This window comes from Cryptotermes secundus, unplaced genomic scaffold (assembly GCF_002891405.2).
Source record: "Cryptotermes secundus unplaced genomic scaffold, Csec_1.0 scaffold2113, whole genome shotgun sequence".
NCBI lineage: Eukaryota > Metazoa > Arthropoda > Insecta > Blattodea > Kalotermitidae > Cryptotermes > Cryptotermes secundus.
The window spans coordinates 462647-479000 of NW_019722980.1; the positions used below are offsets into that span (position 1 = coordinate 462647).

The 16354-nt window shown below is 39.9% G+C and overlaps 1 protein-coding gene across 2 annotated transcripts; it reads left to right on the forward strand.

The window, feature by feature from the left end:
• Positions 1 to 3032: 3032 nt before the first annotated feature.
• LOC111861580 (tubulin alpha chain) lies at positions 3033 to 9380 on the forward strand. Of its 2 annotated transcripts, none has more exons than XM_023846251.2 (3): positions 3033 to 3096; positions 6784 to 7009; positions 8096 to 9380. In XM_023846251.2, the coding sequence occupies exons 1-3, from the start codon at positions 3094 to 3096 to the stop codon at positions 9205 to 9207; spliced, it is 1341 nt and encodes a 446-aa protein (XP_023702019.1). In that variant the 5' UTR covers positions 3033 to 3093; the 3' UTR covers positions 9208 to 9380. The 2 variants fall into 2 exon arrangements, with proteins under 2 accessions (XP_023702019.1, XP_023702020.1); XM_023846252.2 differs by lacking the exon at positions 3033 to 3096 and adding an exon at positions 5687 to 5759.
• Positions 9381 to 16354: the final 6974 nt, after the last annotated feature.

A 16354-nucleotide genomic window follows, 5' to 3' on the forward strand; every position in this document is an offset into this window, starting at 1 on the left:
CCTAATTTTTTAATTGCATCTAACAATTTGCATCTAATTCTTCAATGAGGATCCTTATTGTGCACTAGAGTGTTTTTAAAAGTATTTACTGAGTCTTTCAGTTACAGATAATAAATTTTAAGGAATGAGAGACTAAAGATTAAAACATAAAAATTTCAAATTTACTAAAATGGAAATTAAATCTTTCCGATAAATCTATTGAAAATTTGTGTCCGGAATGTGTTGACGTGAGTTTCTCGTGATATAGGCGACTATAGTGTGGGGAAACTACGTATGGGGATCTTCTCACATAAGTTAGGTCGTGTGGTCCTGACCTTACTATCTTCTGTTGGACCTTATTCTCGTCATTCTCTATGTCACCCAACAGGTTGTTTATTTGGAATGATGTATATTATATTCTATTATGATGATATGTGTACGGGCTGTTTCCTGTGTTGATGTTGTCATGTTGTAGCGGTTCTGTCTAAAATACCTTTGTTTTGCAAGCTGTCTACTTTACATCGTGCAATTGCTTCCGCATTTCACCGTTAGGCTGCAATGTCACTACTTATCACTTAATCAGTAGTTTAACTTAAATGGTGGAATGACTTCAGCTCTTATGTGTAGAATATGTAGAAAATATTGATATTGATATTGATATACATACCTACTACTGTAGGCTCCAAGTCCACCATTACTGCCCTTGGAACAAATTTTCCTGCACTTGTCTCACTAAAGAATGTGTTAAAGCTGTTATCACCGCCTCCATGAAGAGTCTTGTCAGATATAATTTGACCGTCAGGCTGAATACCATGTTCAAGGCAGTACAACTCCCAGCAAGCATTGCCAATCTGCACTCCAGCTTGCCCAATATGGACTGAGATACATTCACGCTGAAACAAGAGTACTGTGGCGTATTTGCTCTATGCAGGAACTGTTGAGCCACAGAGGCCTCGGGTCACGCCCGCACGTGAGACTTGCGGATTGTATCGGCGCGTTGCGAGGCGACAACTCTGTGAAAGCTTTGGTGGCGCAACAGGAATTGCGAGTGACGTTACATACCCCCACTCATCCCGTTGCTGCGCGACGCTCGGTAAACACCCCTCCCCACTAGGCTGTGATGTCTTGCAACAGTAGGGTGTCTATAGCTAGGCAATGCGTGGGTAAACACTCCTGACAACAATACCTGATATCTGTCGAGGAGTAGCAGTGTATTGTCTATGGAGTCAGTTGCTGGGCAATAGGCTGATTACTGTGAGGTCCGTGAGGAAGCTACATAACGAGAGTATTCGTCAGTGTTGAGCCAACCCCGTGTAGAGACGGGATCGAATACCTCCACCGTGACCCTGCGAGTCCTAGGAGACGACGAAAATGGAAGTCTCAAATCTGAGACAGTAAAATAGGGAAGTGAGTCCCAAGGGACCCGGAGCCGAGAAACACTGCGCTGGCAAGGGCCAGCAGCATATACAAAAGACAGACCCGTTCTCTCGTCAGAGAAGGCGCCCCACCGAAACAAGACCGTAACCGTAAAACGGTAATAATTAATATCTGATCATGAGCCCCACATGGGGCTCGACACCAAGACTTACTGACTGATGACAGACCGTCAGTCGCAATATGACTTTGACTTGTCGAGCCAGTATTGAGTATCAGTACGAGTATGAGTTACGAGCATTTGAGAGTGGAGGAAGCAACCAAAGCAGATCAAGGATACAGAAGGTCGCCTGTGAGGATGTCAACTGCGATTTAGAAAAATTTATATGTGCGACGGTGCGTGCAGCAGTGGATTATGAGGTGTATGTAAGTCAGTGATAGCGCTCTGTTAGAGTGCGATCAAGAGAGTGTGTGTAACCAAGCTGTCAAGAAATCCAATCACCCGAACTAGAACCCGTCATTTCGTCACGCGTTCCCTCCTACGCGTAACAGTATTTTATATGCCCCATCAAAATACCATGTTATTATTTTATGAAAATGTCAGTATCCAGACAGTACAGGAATGGCATATGAGTGGTCTTGTTCTGCGCCTCTTTGACCGAACTGCTACATTTTTTATTATTTCTGCAGCTCCACATGACACAGTTCACAACCCACGCAACTGGGAAGTCAATTCACACTCTGGCAGCCTTGCAGTCTGATCTTCTTCATCATAAATTGTGTAAATCTCTTTTTAGCTATTAATATTCTAGATTCCGAACCATTCTCTTCTTAAACGCATGTCACATACACGCTCACAAGAAGAAAACTTCAAGTAAAAATTGAACATTCAACCTCGCCGTGTACCTCAAGTTTTTTTTGGGGGGGGAATTTTTTGCCTTGCCATCCAGGGAAATTCAACCTGCATTAAGTTCCTTATACCGATGATTCTGACTTAATGAATTTTAACCACAGTCGCTAATAGCAAAGAAATAATTTTCCCCAGTATATAAATTTAACGGTATTTCTATGCCATTCCAATAAAAATAAAACTGTGGAAATCCATTTCCAAATGTTACCAATAGGAATCAATTGCCAAAAGCTTCGAATTACTAAATAAGTATCTTAAATATTATTCGTCTTTTAATTTTGATTTTGCAACTGGGCAGAACTCAGGAAGGGCAGACTTGTTATGTAGAAAATAAAACTTAAATACTTCGATCATTATAATTCTGTAATTAAAAAGTGAAAAAAGTAGTACTTACCATTCTGACAAGAAATAAATTGCTCAATAGAAAATAAGTCCGAACACCCCGTTAACGAGAGCCTGGATTGTCCCTACTTCGAACACAGATGAGTAATGAATAATGTTTACTTGGCGTATAAATCCGTTTGCTAGGTAAGCAAGCAACGTTTACAGCCACTGCTATGCAATAAACGAATAAGCAACGATGTTATCCACAACTAGGCAACAAACAGTTAAATTGTTTCCGCGACAACAACGCACGGAGAAATACAGTTACTTTGGAAACGGCGGTGTTTCCAATGTGGGCATAGAACTGTATAAGTTAATGTACATCTACTTGTTGCCTAGAAAAAGTTGCAAAACACCCAGTTTTATTCGTCATCTGTGTTCGTAGAAGAGACATTCCAGGCACCTATAAACGGCGTGTTCTATTGAATATTACATTTTTTGCCAGTATGGTAAGTATTAGTTTCCTTTTAATTACTTACTTAAGCACAATAGATCTTTGAAATTCGCAATGCGGGGGCAGGTTTTTATGACCCACCCCTTACACACATACTTACTTACTTATGGAGTTGAGCCCTTCCTGAGGAGAAGCCAAATCTACAATTACTCAAGAATTTCCCAGCATTTTATGGAACCCTAAGGTTCATTACCATCTTCACAAGAGCCCTCCACTGGTCCCTATCCTGAGCCAGATCAATCCAATCATATAATCCCATCCTATCTCTCTAAGATCCATTCTAATATTGTCCACCCACCTACGCCTTGGTCTTCCCTGTGGTCTCTTTCCTTATGGCTTTCCCACCAATATCTTATACGCATTCCTTGTCGCCCCCATTCGTGCTACATGACCTGCCCACCTCATCCTCCTTGACTTGATCATTCTAATTATACTTGGAGAAGAATAGAAGTTACGAAGCTCCTCATTATGCAGTTTCTTCAACCTCCTCTCACTTCATCTCTCTTCGGTCCAAATATTCTCCTCAACACCCTGTTCTCAAACACTCTCAGTCTATGTTCTTCCTTTAATGTTAGAGACCAAGTTTTACACCCATTCAAAACACAGGCAAAATTATAGTTTTGTATATTCTAATATTTATGTTTTTGGACAGCAGACGAGAAGAAAAAATATTCTGGTCTGAATGGTAGAAAGCATAGCCCCAGTTCAATATCCGCTTAATTTTCTCCTCAATCAGGTTTTCATATGTCATCGTCGTTACCAAATATCTTAACTGTGCCACATTTTCAAAATATTCAAAATATTCCTATTATGTCATGATTTTGCCCTGCATTTTGTTGACGAGACAGCAACATATACTTTGTTTTCTCTTTGTTTACTTCTAGACAAACCTCCTTAATTGCGTCATTTAAAGTTTGTGTGTTTTTCTTTATGGTATATATATTATCACCCAGTAGATTCACGTCATCAGCATGACCAACCGCTGATGTGTCCCATTTAATTTCGGTCCCACCTGGATTTCCTGGGCCTTCCCAATGGCATATTCTAAACAAAGTTGAAGAGGATTGGCCATAAAGCATCTCCTTGTCTTAGTCCATTCTGGATAGTAAATTTATCGGAGAAATGTTTACCTATACGGACTTTACTATAAGTTTCGTTTAAACACATTTTAATCAGCTTAACTAGTTCCATGGGTATCCCAAACTCTATTAGAATATTGTACAATACTTCCCTCCTAACTGAATCGTAGGCTTTCTTGAAGTCTACAAATAGCTGATGTAATGTCTCATTGTACTCCTATTTTTTCTTCAATATCTGACGAATGCAAAAGATCTTATCTGTAGTTGTTCTGTTACGTCGAAACCCACACTGATGATCCCCAGTAATTTCAGCTATGTATGGACTTAACATTGAGAGAAGAATATTGGATAAAATTGTGTATGAAGTTGATATCAGTGATATCCCCGATAATTATTACAGTCAGTTCTATCGCCCTTATTGTGAACTGGTAAAATAATAGACTCCTTCCACTAATCAGGGAACTTTTCCTTATGCCAAATAGAAGTAATTAGATTGTAAATCTTAGAATGTAATATTTCGCCTCCTGCTTGAATAAGTTCTGCCAGAATTTGATCACTACATGGCGATTTATACCCTTTCAATTTTGCAGTAGCAATTTCAATCTCAGAAAGTCTAGGATCAGGTATTAACGGCTCAGCTGTGTGCATTTCTGTCTGCCTAACATCACTGACCCTATGTACATTCAATAACTGAGAGAAGTAGTTCTTCCACCTATTCAAAATGTTGCGGGAATTTGCAAGCAGAGCACCATTCTCATCCTTAACGAGTTCCTGCTAGGCTGGTAACCCCTCTTAAAGTCATTTATTCCTCTATACAGGTCTCTAATTTTCTTGTTATTACTGTTCACTGCAAGCTCATCAATTTTGTCTTTCAGATATTCCCTCTTTTTGTTCCTGAAATGTCTGCTGGTTTCACGTCTTGTTCAGATTATTCTCATTTAACTCGCTTGGGTCTTGTAACCATTGCAATTTGGCTTCTTTTCTTTGGTCTAATAATTTTAAGCATCCTTCATCGAACCATGGCTTATACTTCGTAAGTTCATAAAACCTAGACTCTCATTGGCTGAAATTTTTATATTCTATCTAATAGTTTCCCAAACTTTATTAATATCCACCTTTCTCCTTTTAATTACAGAATTAAAATGAATTAGTTATTTAATTTTTATTTTCTACATAACAATTAATATTCAATAAAGGAGTAAGTCTGAACACTCCAGTAATGAGAGCCTGGAATGTCACTTCTTCGATTACTTGGCGTATAAATCCGTTGCTAGGCAAAGAAATCATTAAAAATAACGTTTAGAGCCGTTGCTGTGAAGTTAAGGAATTAACAACGGTGTTATGCAATCCCTCCCTAGGCAACACACAGTTAAATTGTTTTCACGACAACAACGCACAGAGAAATACAGTTACTTCGGAAACAGCGGTGTTTCCCATGTGGGCAGAGCGCTGTAATACTTGTAACGCCAGTACACTTTACTCATTACTCATCTGTGTTCCAAGCAGCGACAATCCAGGTTCTCGTTAACGGGGTGTTCGGTCTTAGTTTCTACTGAATATTTAATTTCTTGTCAGAATGGTAAGTAATACTTTCTTCAGTTTTTGGTCGTGTCATAGCTCAAACGGTTAGTCGCTGGCTTCCCACCGCGGTGGCCCGGGTTCAATCCCGGATCAGGTCAAGTGGGATTTGTGGTGGACAAGGTGGCGCTGGGGAGGGGGTTTCTCCGAGTACTTTGGTTTTCCCTGCCAATCATCATTCCACCAAATTTTCCATCATCACAATCACCCGGGGCAGGCTACAATAGGCCAATCAGTGGCCGCAGTGCCGAGTGGAACCAGTTGGACTCCGGCCCCCACTAAACGAATTTTTCACTTTTTAATTACAGAATTATAATGAACGAAATATTTAAGTTTTATTTTCTACATAACAAGTCTTTCCTTCCTGGGTTCTGCCCAGTTGCATAATCGAATTTAAAAGACGAATATTATTAATGATACTTAGTTAATAATTCGAAACTTTTGGAAATTTCTTTCTATTGGTAACAGTTGGAACTGAATTACCACAGTTTTATTTTTATTGGATTGGCATAGAAATACCGTTAAAGTTATGTACTGGGGAAAATGATTTATTTTCTATTACCGACGGTGGTAAATATGCAGTAAGTCAGAATTATCGGTATAAGTAACTGAGTGCAGATGGAATTTCCCTGGCGGGCAAGGCAAAAAATCCCCCCCCCAAAAAAAACTTGAGGTACACAGAAAGGTTGAATGTTCAATTTTTACTTGAAGTTTTCTTCTTGTGAGCGTGTATGTGACATGCGTTTAAGAAGAGAATGGTTCAGAATCTAGAATATTAATAGCTAAAAGAGACTTACACAATTTATGATGAAGTAGATCAGACTGCAAGGCTGCCACAGTGCGAATTGACTTCCCAGTTGTGTGGGTTGTGAACTGTGTCATGTGAAGCCGCAGAAATAATAAAAAATGTTGCAGTTCGGTCAAAGAGGCGCAGAACAAGATGACTCATATGGATTTCCTGTACCGTCTGGATACTGACATTTTCATAAAATAATAACATAGGCCATATAAAATACTTGTTTCAGCGTGAATGTATCTCAGTCCATATTGGGCAAGCTGGAGTGCAGATTGGCAATGCTTGCTGGGAGTTGTACTGCCTTGAACATGGTATTCAGCCTGACGGTCAAATTATATCTGACAAGACTCTTCATGGAGGCGGTGATAACAGCTTTAACACATTCTTTAGTGAGACAAGTGCAGGAAAATTTGTTCCAAGGGCAGTAATGGTGGACTTGGAGCCTACAGTAGTAGGTATGTATATCACTATCAGTACTTTCTACATATTCTACACATAAGAGCTGAAGTCATTCCACCATTTAAGTTAAACTACTGATCAAGTGGTAAGTAGTGACATTGCAGCCTAACGGTGAAATGCGGAAGCAATTGCACGATGTGAAGTAGACAGCTTGCAAAACAACAGTAATAACTGACATATTTTCAAATGCCAGATGAGACAAATTGCCTTCTTTTTAACAAGGAGGCTCTGTTGTGAAAACATAGCAACTTGTTAAGGAAATAAGGGAACCCTGTATGATTCGAACGAACCTGTGTCTGTCTGAGTGCCTTAATGAGGTGTATTATGTTAAGAGCCCACCTGCGAAGAAAGCTATTTTGATTGGGTGACGTAATTTTAAGTTACTGAACGCAAGACATGCTGTTATACTGAACTTTCTAAGGGTACATCAATTGTCTGAATCTGAACACCATTCTAATTGGATTTTGGTTTCGTATAACAAAAGAAATTTCTATTCTGTTGAGGTACAAATTAGAGCCAGGATGGATGAGTCGGTGTATCAGTGGGCTACTGGCTGGATGGCCAAGTCCTACCCACTTTATCAGTGTATCGTATCTTCATAATGTTATGCTTATTTAATTAGGCACATGGGCAACTTAATTTTACCTATGTAGCATTTGCCTGAAATTCTGTGAAATGTTTCTCATATATATGGACATCTTTAGAGTTCCACATGTAAATATAGAATACTGTTGTTTGCTGATGTGTAAGCTAGACGTGTTTTTAAGAATGAATAAAACGTTGATTTCTGAAAGATAACTCGTAGTTCTTCTTGTACTTACTAATTTTCAAGTGAAAGAATCGAGTTTATAGGTGTATGGAGGGATAAGTTTTAAAGACCAGCAGCAAAATTTCGGACCAAATCAAGTTTTAAATTGTTATATCTATTTGTACATGTTGAGTACTCATGCAGAATCAGGAATAATCATCCTTCAGCAGTTTCCTAGAGCATTTAAGCAGCAATAAGAGTTCCAGACATGTGATGTGTACTGTAGGATTGCATGTGTGTATTGAGATTTGATCGTAGACTGATGTATTCACAGATGAGGTCCGCACAGGCACATACCGGGAGCTGTTCCATCCTGATCAGTTAATTACTGGAAAGGAAGATGCCTCAAACAACTATGCCCGAGGCCACTACACGATTGGCAAAGAACTTGTGGACTTGGTACTGGACCGCATCCGCAAACTGGCTGACCGGTGCAATGGTCTTCAGAGCTTCCTGATCTTCCATTCCTTTGGTGGTGGCACTGGCTCAGGTTTCGCATCATTGCTAATGGAAAGGCTCACTACTGACTATGGAAAGAAGTGCAAACTGGAATTTGCCCCACACGTCGGCACTGGTGTTGTTGAGCCCTACAACTCAGTCCTAATGACCCACGCCACTCTGGAACATTCTGACTGCGCCGTCACCTTTGATAATGAAGCACTTTATGAGATCTGCCGGCGGAACTTGGACATGGACCGCCCTACCTACACCAACCTCAACAGACTCATTGGTCAGATACTTTCCTCGATCACAGCTCCTCTTCGGTTTCAAGGTGAACTGAATTTTGACCTGACTGGATTCCAGACCAACTTGGTTCCGTACCCACGTATACATTTCCCTCTGGTCACTTATGCACCTGTCGTCTGTCCTGAGAAGGCATACCACGAGGAGCTCACTGTGGCAGACATTACAAATGCGTGCTTTGACCCTGCCAACCAGATGCTGAAGTGTGATCCACGACGTGGAAAATACATGGCCTGCTGCTTGATGTACCGAGGAGATGTTGTGCCGAGAGATGTGAATATATCAATACGCAGACTTAAGACCGAACGCAACATCCAGTTCGTAGACTGGTGTCCAACTGCCTTCAAGGTTGGCATCAACTACCAACCTCCGACAGTGGTCCCAGGAGGTGACCTGGCGGGGGTACAGCGTTCTGTGTGTATGTTGGCCAATTCTACAGCTATTGTCGATGCCTGGGCCAGCCTGGACCACAAGTTTGATCTCATGTTTGCTAAGCGTGCCTTCGTTCACTGGTATGTTGGTGAGGGCATGGAGGAAGGTGAATTCTCAGAGGCTCGTGAGGATCTTGCTGCCTTGGAGAAGGATTACGAAGAAGTTGGCAGGGATAGTTTTGAAGTGGAAGACGCTGAGGAGGAGTACTGAGTGGCAATTTAGTTTCGTTGTATGAAATAGAATGATTCTTCAGTTATTTTGTTCATTATTTGAATTCTTTACAGTGTAGTTTTGAATTTGTGGTTATTCTTACATATGATCAACATTTTCTTAATATAATGTTTCCGGAATTATATATGATTTTAAATTTGTGATCATTCTTCTATTTGTTCAACATTTGCTTATTATAATATTCTTGGAAATAAATATTTTCATGTGTAGGGGTGTTGTGAGTGACTTATATGTCAGGCCCATAACCCAGAGTTCCTTCGATCGAAACCACGTTCTGCTACTACTTGGTAACGTGAAAGGTCCTGAAGACCGAAATTTGGTTTTTGGGTAGGACGTACCAACTCAAAGGCACAATAACAAATATATCAAATGACAATATATATATTAAATGCTAAATGCGAGTACAATGTAAGTCCCTGGAGGTAATAGGCCTCCGGCAATCAACCAATAAAAATCGTACAGACCAGGAAAAGAGTGAATCGAGTGAACAGTTCAAGCTCCCACAGCAGAATGAATCACTGGCTTTGGACCTCAGCCGTCCAGAACCAGGAAGTGGAATAGTGGAAGGGGGAAGGTATTAAAAAGGGGGGGGTCTCTGACGTAACGCAGACAGGGCGTTACAGATGGTTTGATTTTTTGGCACCTTGTATCCAGTACTCGGAACTACAGGCATTAAGGAGCTATCACTGTTCTACACAGATCACACTTCACCGTTAATCCATGTATCCATGTATCGGATTTTTCACAGACCCACTGTTATTTGAAATCCCACAGTAAATTTTCTTTTCACAGCTTAATCCCTTTCTTGCCATTATACTGCAGCCGCAAATTCCGCAGACTCGACTCAGTTCAATCCAAAGCTCATCTCCCCGCAGGCTGGCGTCCAGGCACTCGATTTTTCACTTCACTCTATGCTGCTGGACACCTCTTTATTACCATTTTGCACGGACCACGCAGAAATCACAGTATCTATTTGTTACGGAAGCGTGACTACTGATCCGTTGTATAGCAGTGGATGTCCTATTGTTGCGCGTGTTGGCTCCAGCAGGAATTTATTTTCCGAGACGTTGCCTAGCAATGGGTCTACATGTCCAAATATAATTTTCAATGAGATCATCAGGGCCTGGATTTTGACGACATAAAATATTTTTAAAAGTAACCTATAAAGTGACCGAGAAAATCTAGAAAAATGACCTAACTTTTAAAAATGTGACAAAATGTAATATGTCATGGAGAATCCACTATTTTTTAATTTGAAGTGCTTATCTTCAATTACACTGTTAACTCATTGTTACTCATGTTAGTTCTTCCTCTTCTTTATGTTGAAAATTAAGCATGATATGATTGGATTTCAAAAAATATATAATATATATTATATAATATTTAATACGATCTTCATCGGATTATAACTCTTATGAAGTATACATATAGGGTGTATATTCAAATATTTAAGCCTTACATGAGGAAGTTGAGTGAGCAGATATTGTTCAACAGCACATTGTACTGCTTCAGAAACGCTTTTCTATAATTGCAGAAATTATGGGAGCGTATTTGAGGTGTACCAAATTACTAACTATAAGTTCTCCAATACTGAAAGTGCTCAAAGACTCTCCTGTCAGAAATCGAGAAATGATGCATAATGTTTCATAATCTGAGATTTTATCTATGCCATTTTCATGTTTCTTGACATCATTGTACCAATGTTCCCTGACACTTTCTCCAAATGAATGGCTATTTTTTCTCAGTACTAGCGAAGCTTCTAGCGTTGCTCCTTTCTCCTGCAAACATTGGATTCCTTCTGTCAAGGAACAGAACTTTGCCTTTATGACGGCCAGCTGTGCTTCCATTTCGCCGCACGAGAACTGCTCCTGAGCAGCTTCAATTGCCCTCGCATCCTCCGTCTTCATTGAATCTGCAGTGTTCTTTACTACCTGAAAATGATCGCAATAGTAAATTGTTCCTTCACTCCACGTTCCCCACCTTGTGATGACGGTGATGACAGCAGAACGCCAGGAATCATCGACTTTAACACCGCTCTTTGCAAGCAGCCCTTGTAATATCAGCTCAGTCGGAATGGTGCTATCCCTGCTACACCTGTTTCTACCTTAGGAGTGTGTATGATGATCACTGCAAGTTGTCCTCACAGGTCGGTATAGATACGGGAAACTAGCTGGTTCGTTAAGCATGTGACTCAGGGATAAGAGGTATTCTGGGAGTTGATCCAGCTTAATGCTGATTCACTTGTTTTTCCTCAAACCACGCTGTTTATTCCGGCGTTAGTAAGGTGGATTCTCACAGACCATAAAGATTTTAATTTGACTGTAACTTTTTAAGAACGCGTGGCAGTGAGTCGTGCCTCAGTGTAGCTTCCCCTCCCATAACCCGTTACTCGACGCCATAGACGACAGGAAAGTTTAGTGTACAGACGCGTAAAATGTGCTGGGCTCCACCAGACCCCACCTTACCAAAAGTTTGACTATATTTCCTTCCGAAATGTAGGTTGTTTTATGTATATTCTACTAAAATAGTATCGTTATGCTTTGTCTTCTACATTTTTACACACCAACTATAAGCAAAACGTTTTCGTAAATATGTAGTTAGAGTTATTATTTTGAGAATAATATATTTTTACCAGATAAGTTACGAGCAGGACGAATAGAGGTTATGTCAGCTTATAGAAGACGCTTTGACAGACGAGGAGCCATTAAGCGGGGATGATGATAGTGAAACTGATTTAGAATTACTCAGTAATCATGAGTCTGATACAGAACAAGACTGTGAGGAAAAATCCATAAAGGGAGCCTTTTATTTGTGCAAAAGATAAGTAAACCAGGTGGAGTAAAAACAAGTTAGGATCTCAAATAAGAACTCGAGCACATAACATAGTTAGCCAAGCACCTGGTGTTGTGGGCAATGCAAAAAATGCAAAATCAATTTTAGATTGCTGGGAGATATTTTTCCCCTGATGACATGACAGGCCTAATTTTGAAGAATACGAATGAAATAGAAAGAAAACAAGTAAATTACTCCAAAATTGACAGTGTTAAAAAGACTGACATGAGTGAAATAAAGGCTGTGTTTGGACTTTAATATTTAGCTGGCTTTTATAAGTCCAGTCATCAGAATCTTGATAATCTCTGGGCCACGGATGGTACCGATGTTGAACTTCTGTTTCATATTCCCACCTCACCAGGTCCGGGTTAATTTATTATACGTTAATGCTTACAATTACAATTTATTAATTGATCTGCAAACTATGAAAGTCTCGGATCGTGCAAGGTTCACGTCCGTGCACTTCAGAATATGGTGAAATTCTATTCTGTAGAAATGGCTTGCACATCGCACGATGGGAATTCGAAAATATTTCGAATTCTCCACGGTGCGAACATATACGAACATGCCGTCCCATCTCCCGTAGGGAAGTCTGAACGAAACAACTAAGCATAATGGCCCTTGAGTGGTCCTCATTCACAGGCAACTATAACGAGCTAAATTAATGACTGCTCGTAAGTGCCAGAACTTCGGACTCCTTGGCCCTGCCAGAATCCAGAAATGTCCACATAATCACCGTATTGGACGTCCCAGACAATGGAATACGATATTATAGATCATGATAAAGTTCCAGTAATATCGAAATATAAGATTTTGGATTTGAAATTACCGAGAATCAATTGTAAATAAAGTTCACAATCATTTATAATCATAAGAAAAAGGGCTAGGGTTGTCCAGCGTCACACTCCCCTAAGTCGTAATTTGATGATTTAAACTTGAATTGTCTAACATTACGTCTTGCACTATATAGGTGACCCTACAGCTTATACAAACAAGTCAAACTACACAGGAATCAATTAGAAACAACAAAGGAATACAATACAATACAATTATACATTCTTTTTACCCTTATAGCAAGATATTGTACATCACCGCCATTAGTGAAGGAGATCCTACACCACTTCTGCATTAATCAGATAATACTGAATTACATGACGTTCTACATACTGAATTACATGACGTTTAACATACTGAATAGGCGCTTCTTATTGCATATCCCAAACAAACTTTCATCCTATAATACTTCATAAACACTCTTATGATCTCTAATTATTAACAGTTAGCCTTTAACACAGTTTTTTTAAGATGCCATAAACGTCTGCCCTTCTCTGGTCTAAATTATACACATTTAAATTCTGACTTCAGGATGATCGAGGTTCATGTGCCCCACTGTCAACCTTTCTTTCTGCTCTCTCCTTTGTTACTTTGTTTACAACCTAACAGTTGGCTAAGGTCAGTCATGTTGGTGCCTTGTGTCTGGGTCATTCCTTTGCATTGCTGAGGGTTGATTTCTCGGATTTACTGAGTTTAGTAGCAATGGGTCTAGTACTTTTCTACAATTACGCCTTAAAAATACTGAAACAAAGAAGTTATACTCCATTTTAAATTTTTTCTTGTAATTTTGATGCATAATGTAAAAATTGTTCCTTGCTTTTTCATAGAGTAGTTCTGCACTATAAAATCACTCCTGCTTCTAAAACTTCAAACATTTTCGCATTCTCTGCTGCCATAAACCAGCTGGAAGCAATAACGTCGTTTGGTTCTCAGCTGACAAGTTTTACATCATTGTTGCCCTCTTCAGATATTCGAGTCTTTTGACTAAAGGACAGAAAAGTGAAAGTACTGCAGTTCGAGGAAGGTTACAGGGTCTTTGTTTCCTTCTTCAGTGCAAAGCCCTTCCATTTCATTTGAGATAAAATACTGCCCTTTCTAAAATCGTAAAGAAACACATGCATTGTAGCTGAGGTACAGAGCGCATTCAGTTCTCTGTGAGTCATGGTGAATTCGAATATTGTAATTTCATATCATACTAAGATGGCAATGGTGCGTTGTTTGGAAGAAGATGAAGTAGAAAGGCAACTGAAGTGAAGTGGGACTATGCATTTTTTGGTGCTTCAAAAAGTACAATACAAAGGCGAGATTCAGTTACATGACGTGGGGATGAACCTCGTATATACACCAAGCAGATAACAACTAAAAAATATATGTACATTTGACTTTACTCTATTTAAAACTAAATACATATATATATGATTGGGCGTTCGCTTCTACTAGCGGAGTGTGCGCGCGCAAGTCAAAGTCAAAGTCACATTGCGACTGACGGTCAGTCAGTATCGGTCAGTATGGTCAGTATTATCTTGGTGTCGAGCCCGAGCTGGGGCTCATGACCAGATGTTTATTCTTATATGAAGGTTACTGTCCTGTCCATTTTGGGCTCCCTCTCTGACTAGAGGTCGGATCTGTTGTTTGTCAGTTATAGTCTGTATTATTATGTCCATTCTCAGTATTCTGTGTACTTCTATGTACAATATATACAAAGCCTCTGTCAGTCCAAGCTCAATACAGCAGATTATGTCCTATTTATAGTAGTATTCCCTACCACGGTAGTGGTGCTTGACCGCCGCCAAGTTTAAGCTTCTTATACTTCCTATGTCGGGCTTCGCCTTGTCCAATATTGCTAACATTCTCATTGTCATGATTTTGTATGACTTCTGCTTATTGCCTGCATAATTTTGTTATAGTACTTTCAAATAATTTATTAATTTCTGTACGTCACATGGTCATATCCTCTGGGGGGTGTTGTCTACGGTTTCGAGCAGAGCCTGGACTCTAGCCTCCACCCGCCGTTCATGGTTAACGTCACACAGCTCATGCAGCTTGAGCTGAATTTCCAAATAGTCAGCAATTGCGTTGGCTTTTTTCAGAAGGATGAAATTTAAGGCCAGAAGAACCATGAATAGCAGTTGATTACCTTGGTCCAACTCTCTTTAACAGAGATTTCGCAATGGGCCATATACCCTGAGGCGTGACTTCAGCGTTGCCTACCTCTGTTTCCCACCGTTCAAGTGCCTTTTTTTCCGGTCATTCGCCTCATTGATTTTGTGACTCAGTTGACTGCCACAGTTGATGTGGTTTTTTGCCACAATTTTCGTAGCCTCTGCTTATGTTTTAGCAAAGTATCTAGACCAAGAAGATCATTGTTTATGTCCAAAAGTTTAACTTTACTTGTAGACAACCTATATACCGAAGCAATAGAGGCTGCAAAGTCGCGCGCCGTTTTATCGGCTTCTACCCCCGACTTAATTTCGATTTTAGGTGATATTAATTCAAAAGCGAGGCATTGGAACTGCTCCCAATCTGTGAATTTTTCAATAGGTTCCGAAAGATTCCTAATTCTAACATGATCATATGGAATACTATTGGTAGGTGATCTGAATCCAAAATATCAGAGATGGTGACATCTGATACGCTGATATTTTTATGGACCACAATGTCGAGCACGTCACTATTTCCCGCAGGCGATAATGAGTGGGGCACTGTGGTGCTGAAATTTCAAATTCACTCATGTCAAACAAATCCATGAGTTTCCGCTTGAGGGGTTTTAAATTCTGCTATTCCGAAATAGGTGATTATCATTCAAATCACCTGCCAAAATGGACTTAAGTCTAAAGCTTAAGAGCTTAGTGATGTCAGTAAGAATGTTTGATGTGGCAAAGTTTACTTAACTCCATTATCATTACTAATTTCATGCAAACTCTCATTCCCAATCCTTGGTTTGAAAATGTCTTCCCTCCCTACTTTGGCATTGAAATCTCCTAACAAAATTTTCATGGGGTACTTCGGGAATTTATCAAACAAGGGTTCTAGTTCTTCATAGAATCTTTCCTCTATGTCATCAATTTTATCTTCTGTTGGGGCGTGAACATTCATAACAATGATATCACACCAGCGACCTTTTAGTATTATATACGAGTATGATATCCTATCACTAACGAACTCTACCCTCTTAACTGCTGATACGATTCTCTTATGTACGAAATAACCTGTACCTAATTCATCATTTTCATTCCTCTGTCCATAGAAAAATGTATATTCGCCTGCGGGTGCGTCGCTCTCTCCGTCCCGTCTCACCTCCTGTACTCCTGCAAATTCTAACTTATATTTTAAGATTTCTTCTGCCACTGCCCTTAGGGAACCTGCCCTATACACGCTTCTAACATTCCACGTCCCAAATATCATATCAATTTTATTTAGCTTAAGTCGTTTATCGAAGGAATCCGTCCAGGTCCGAGGC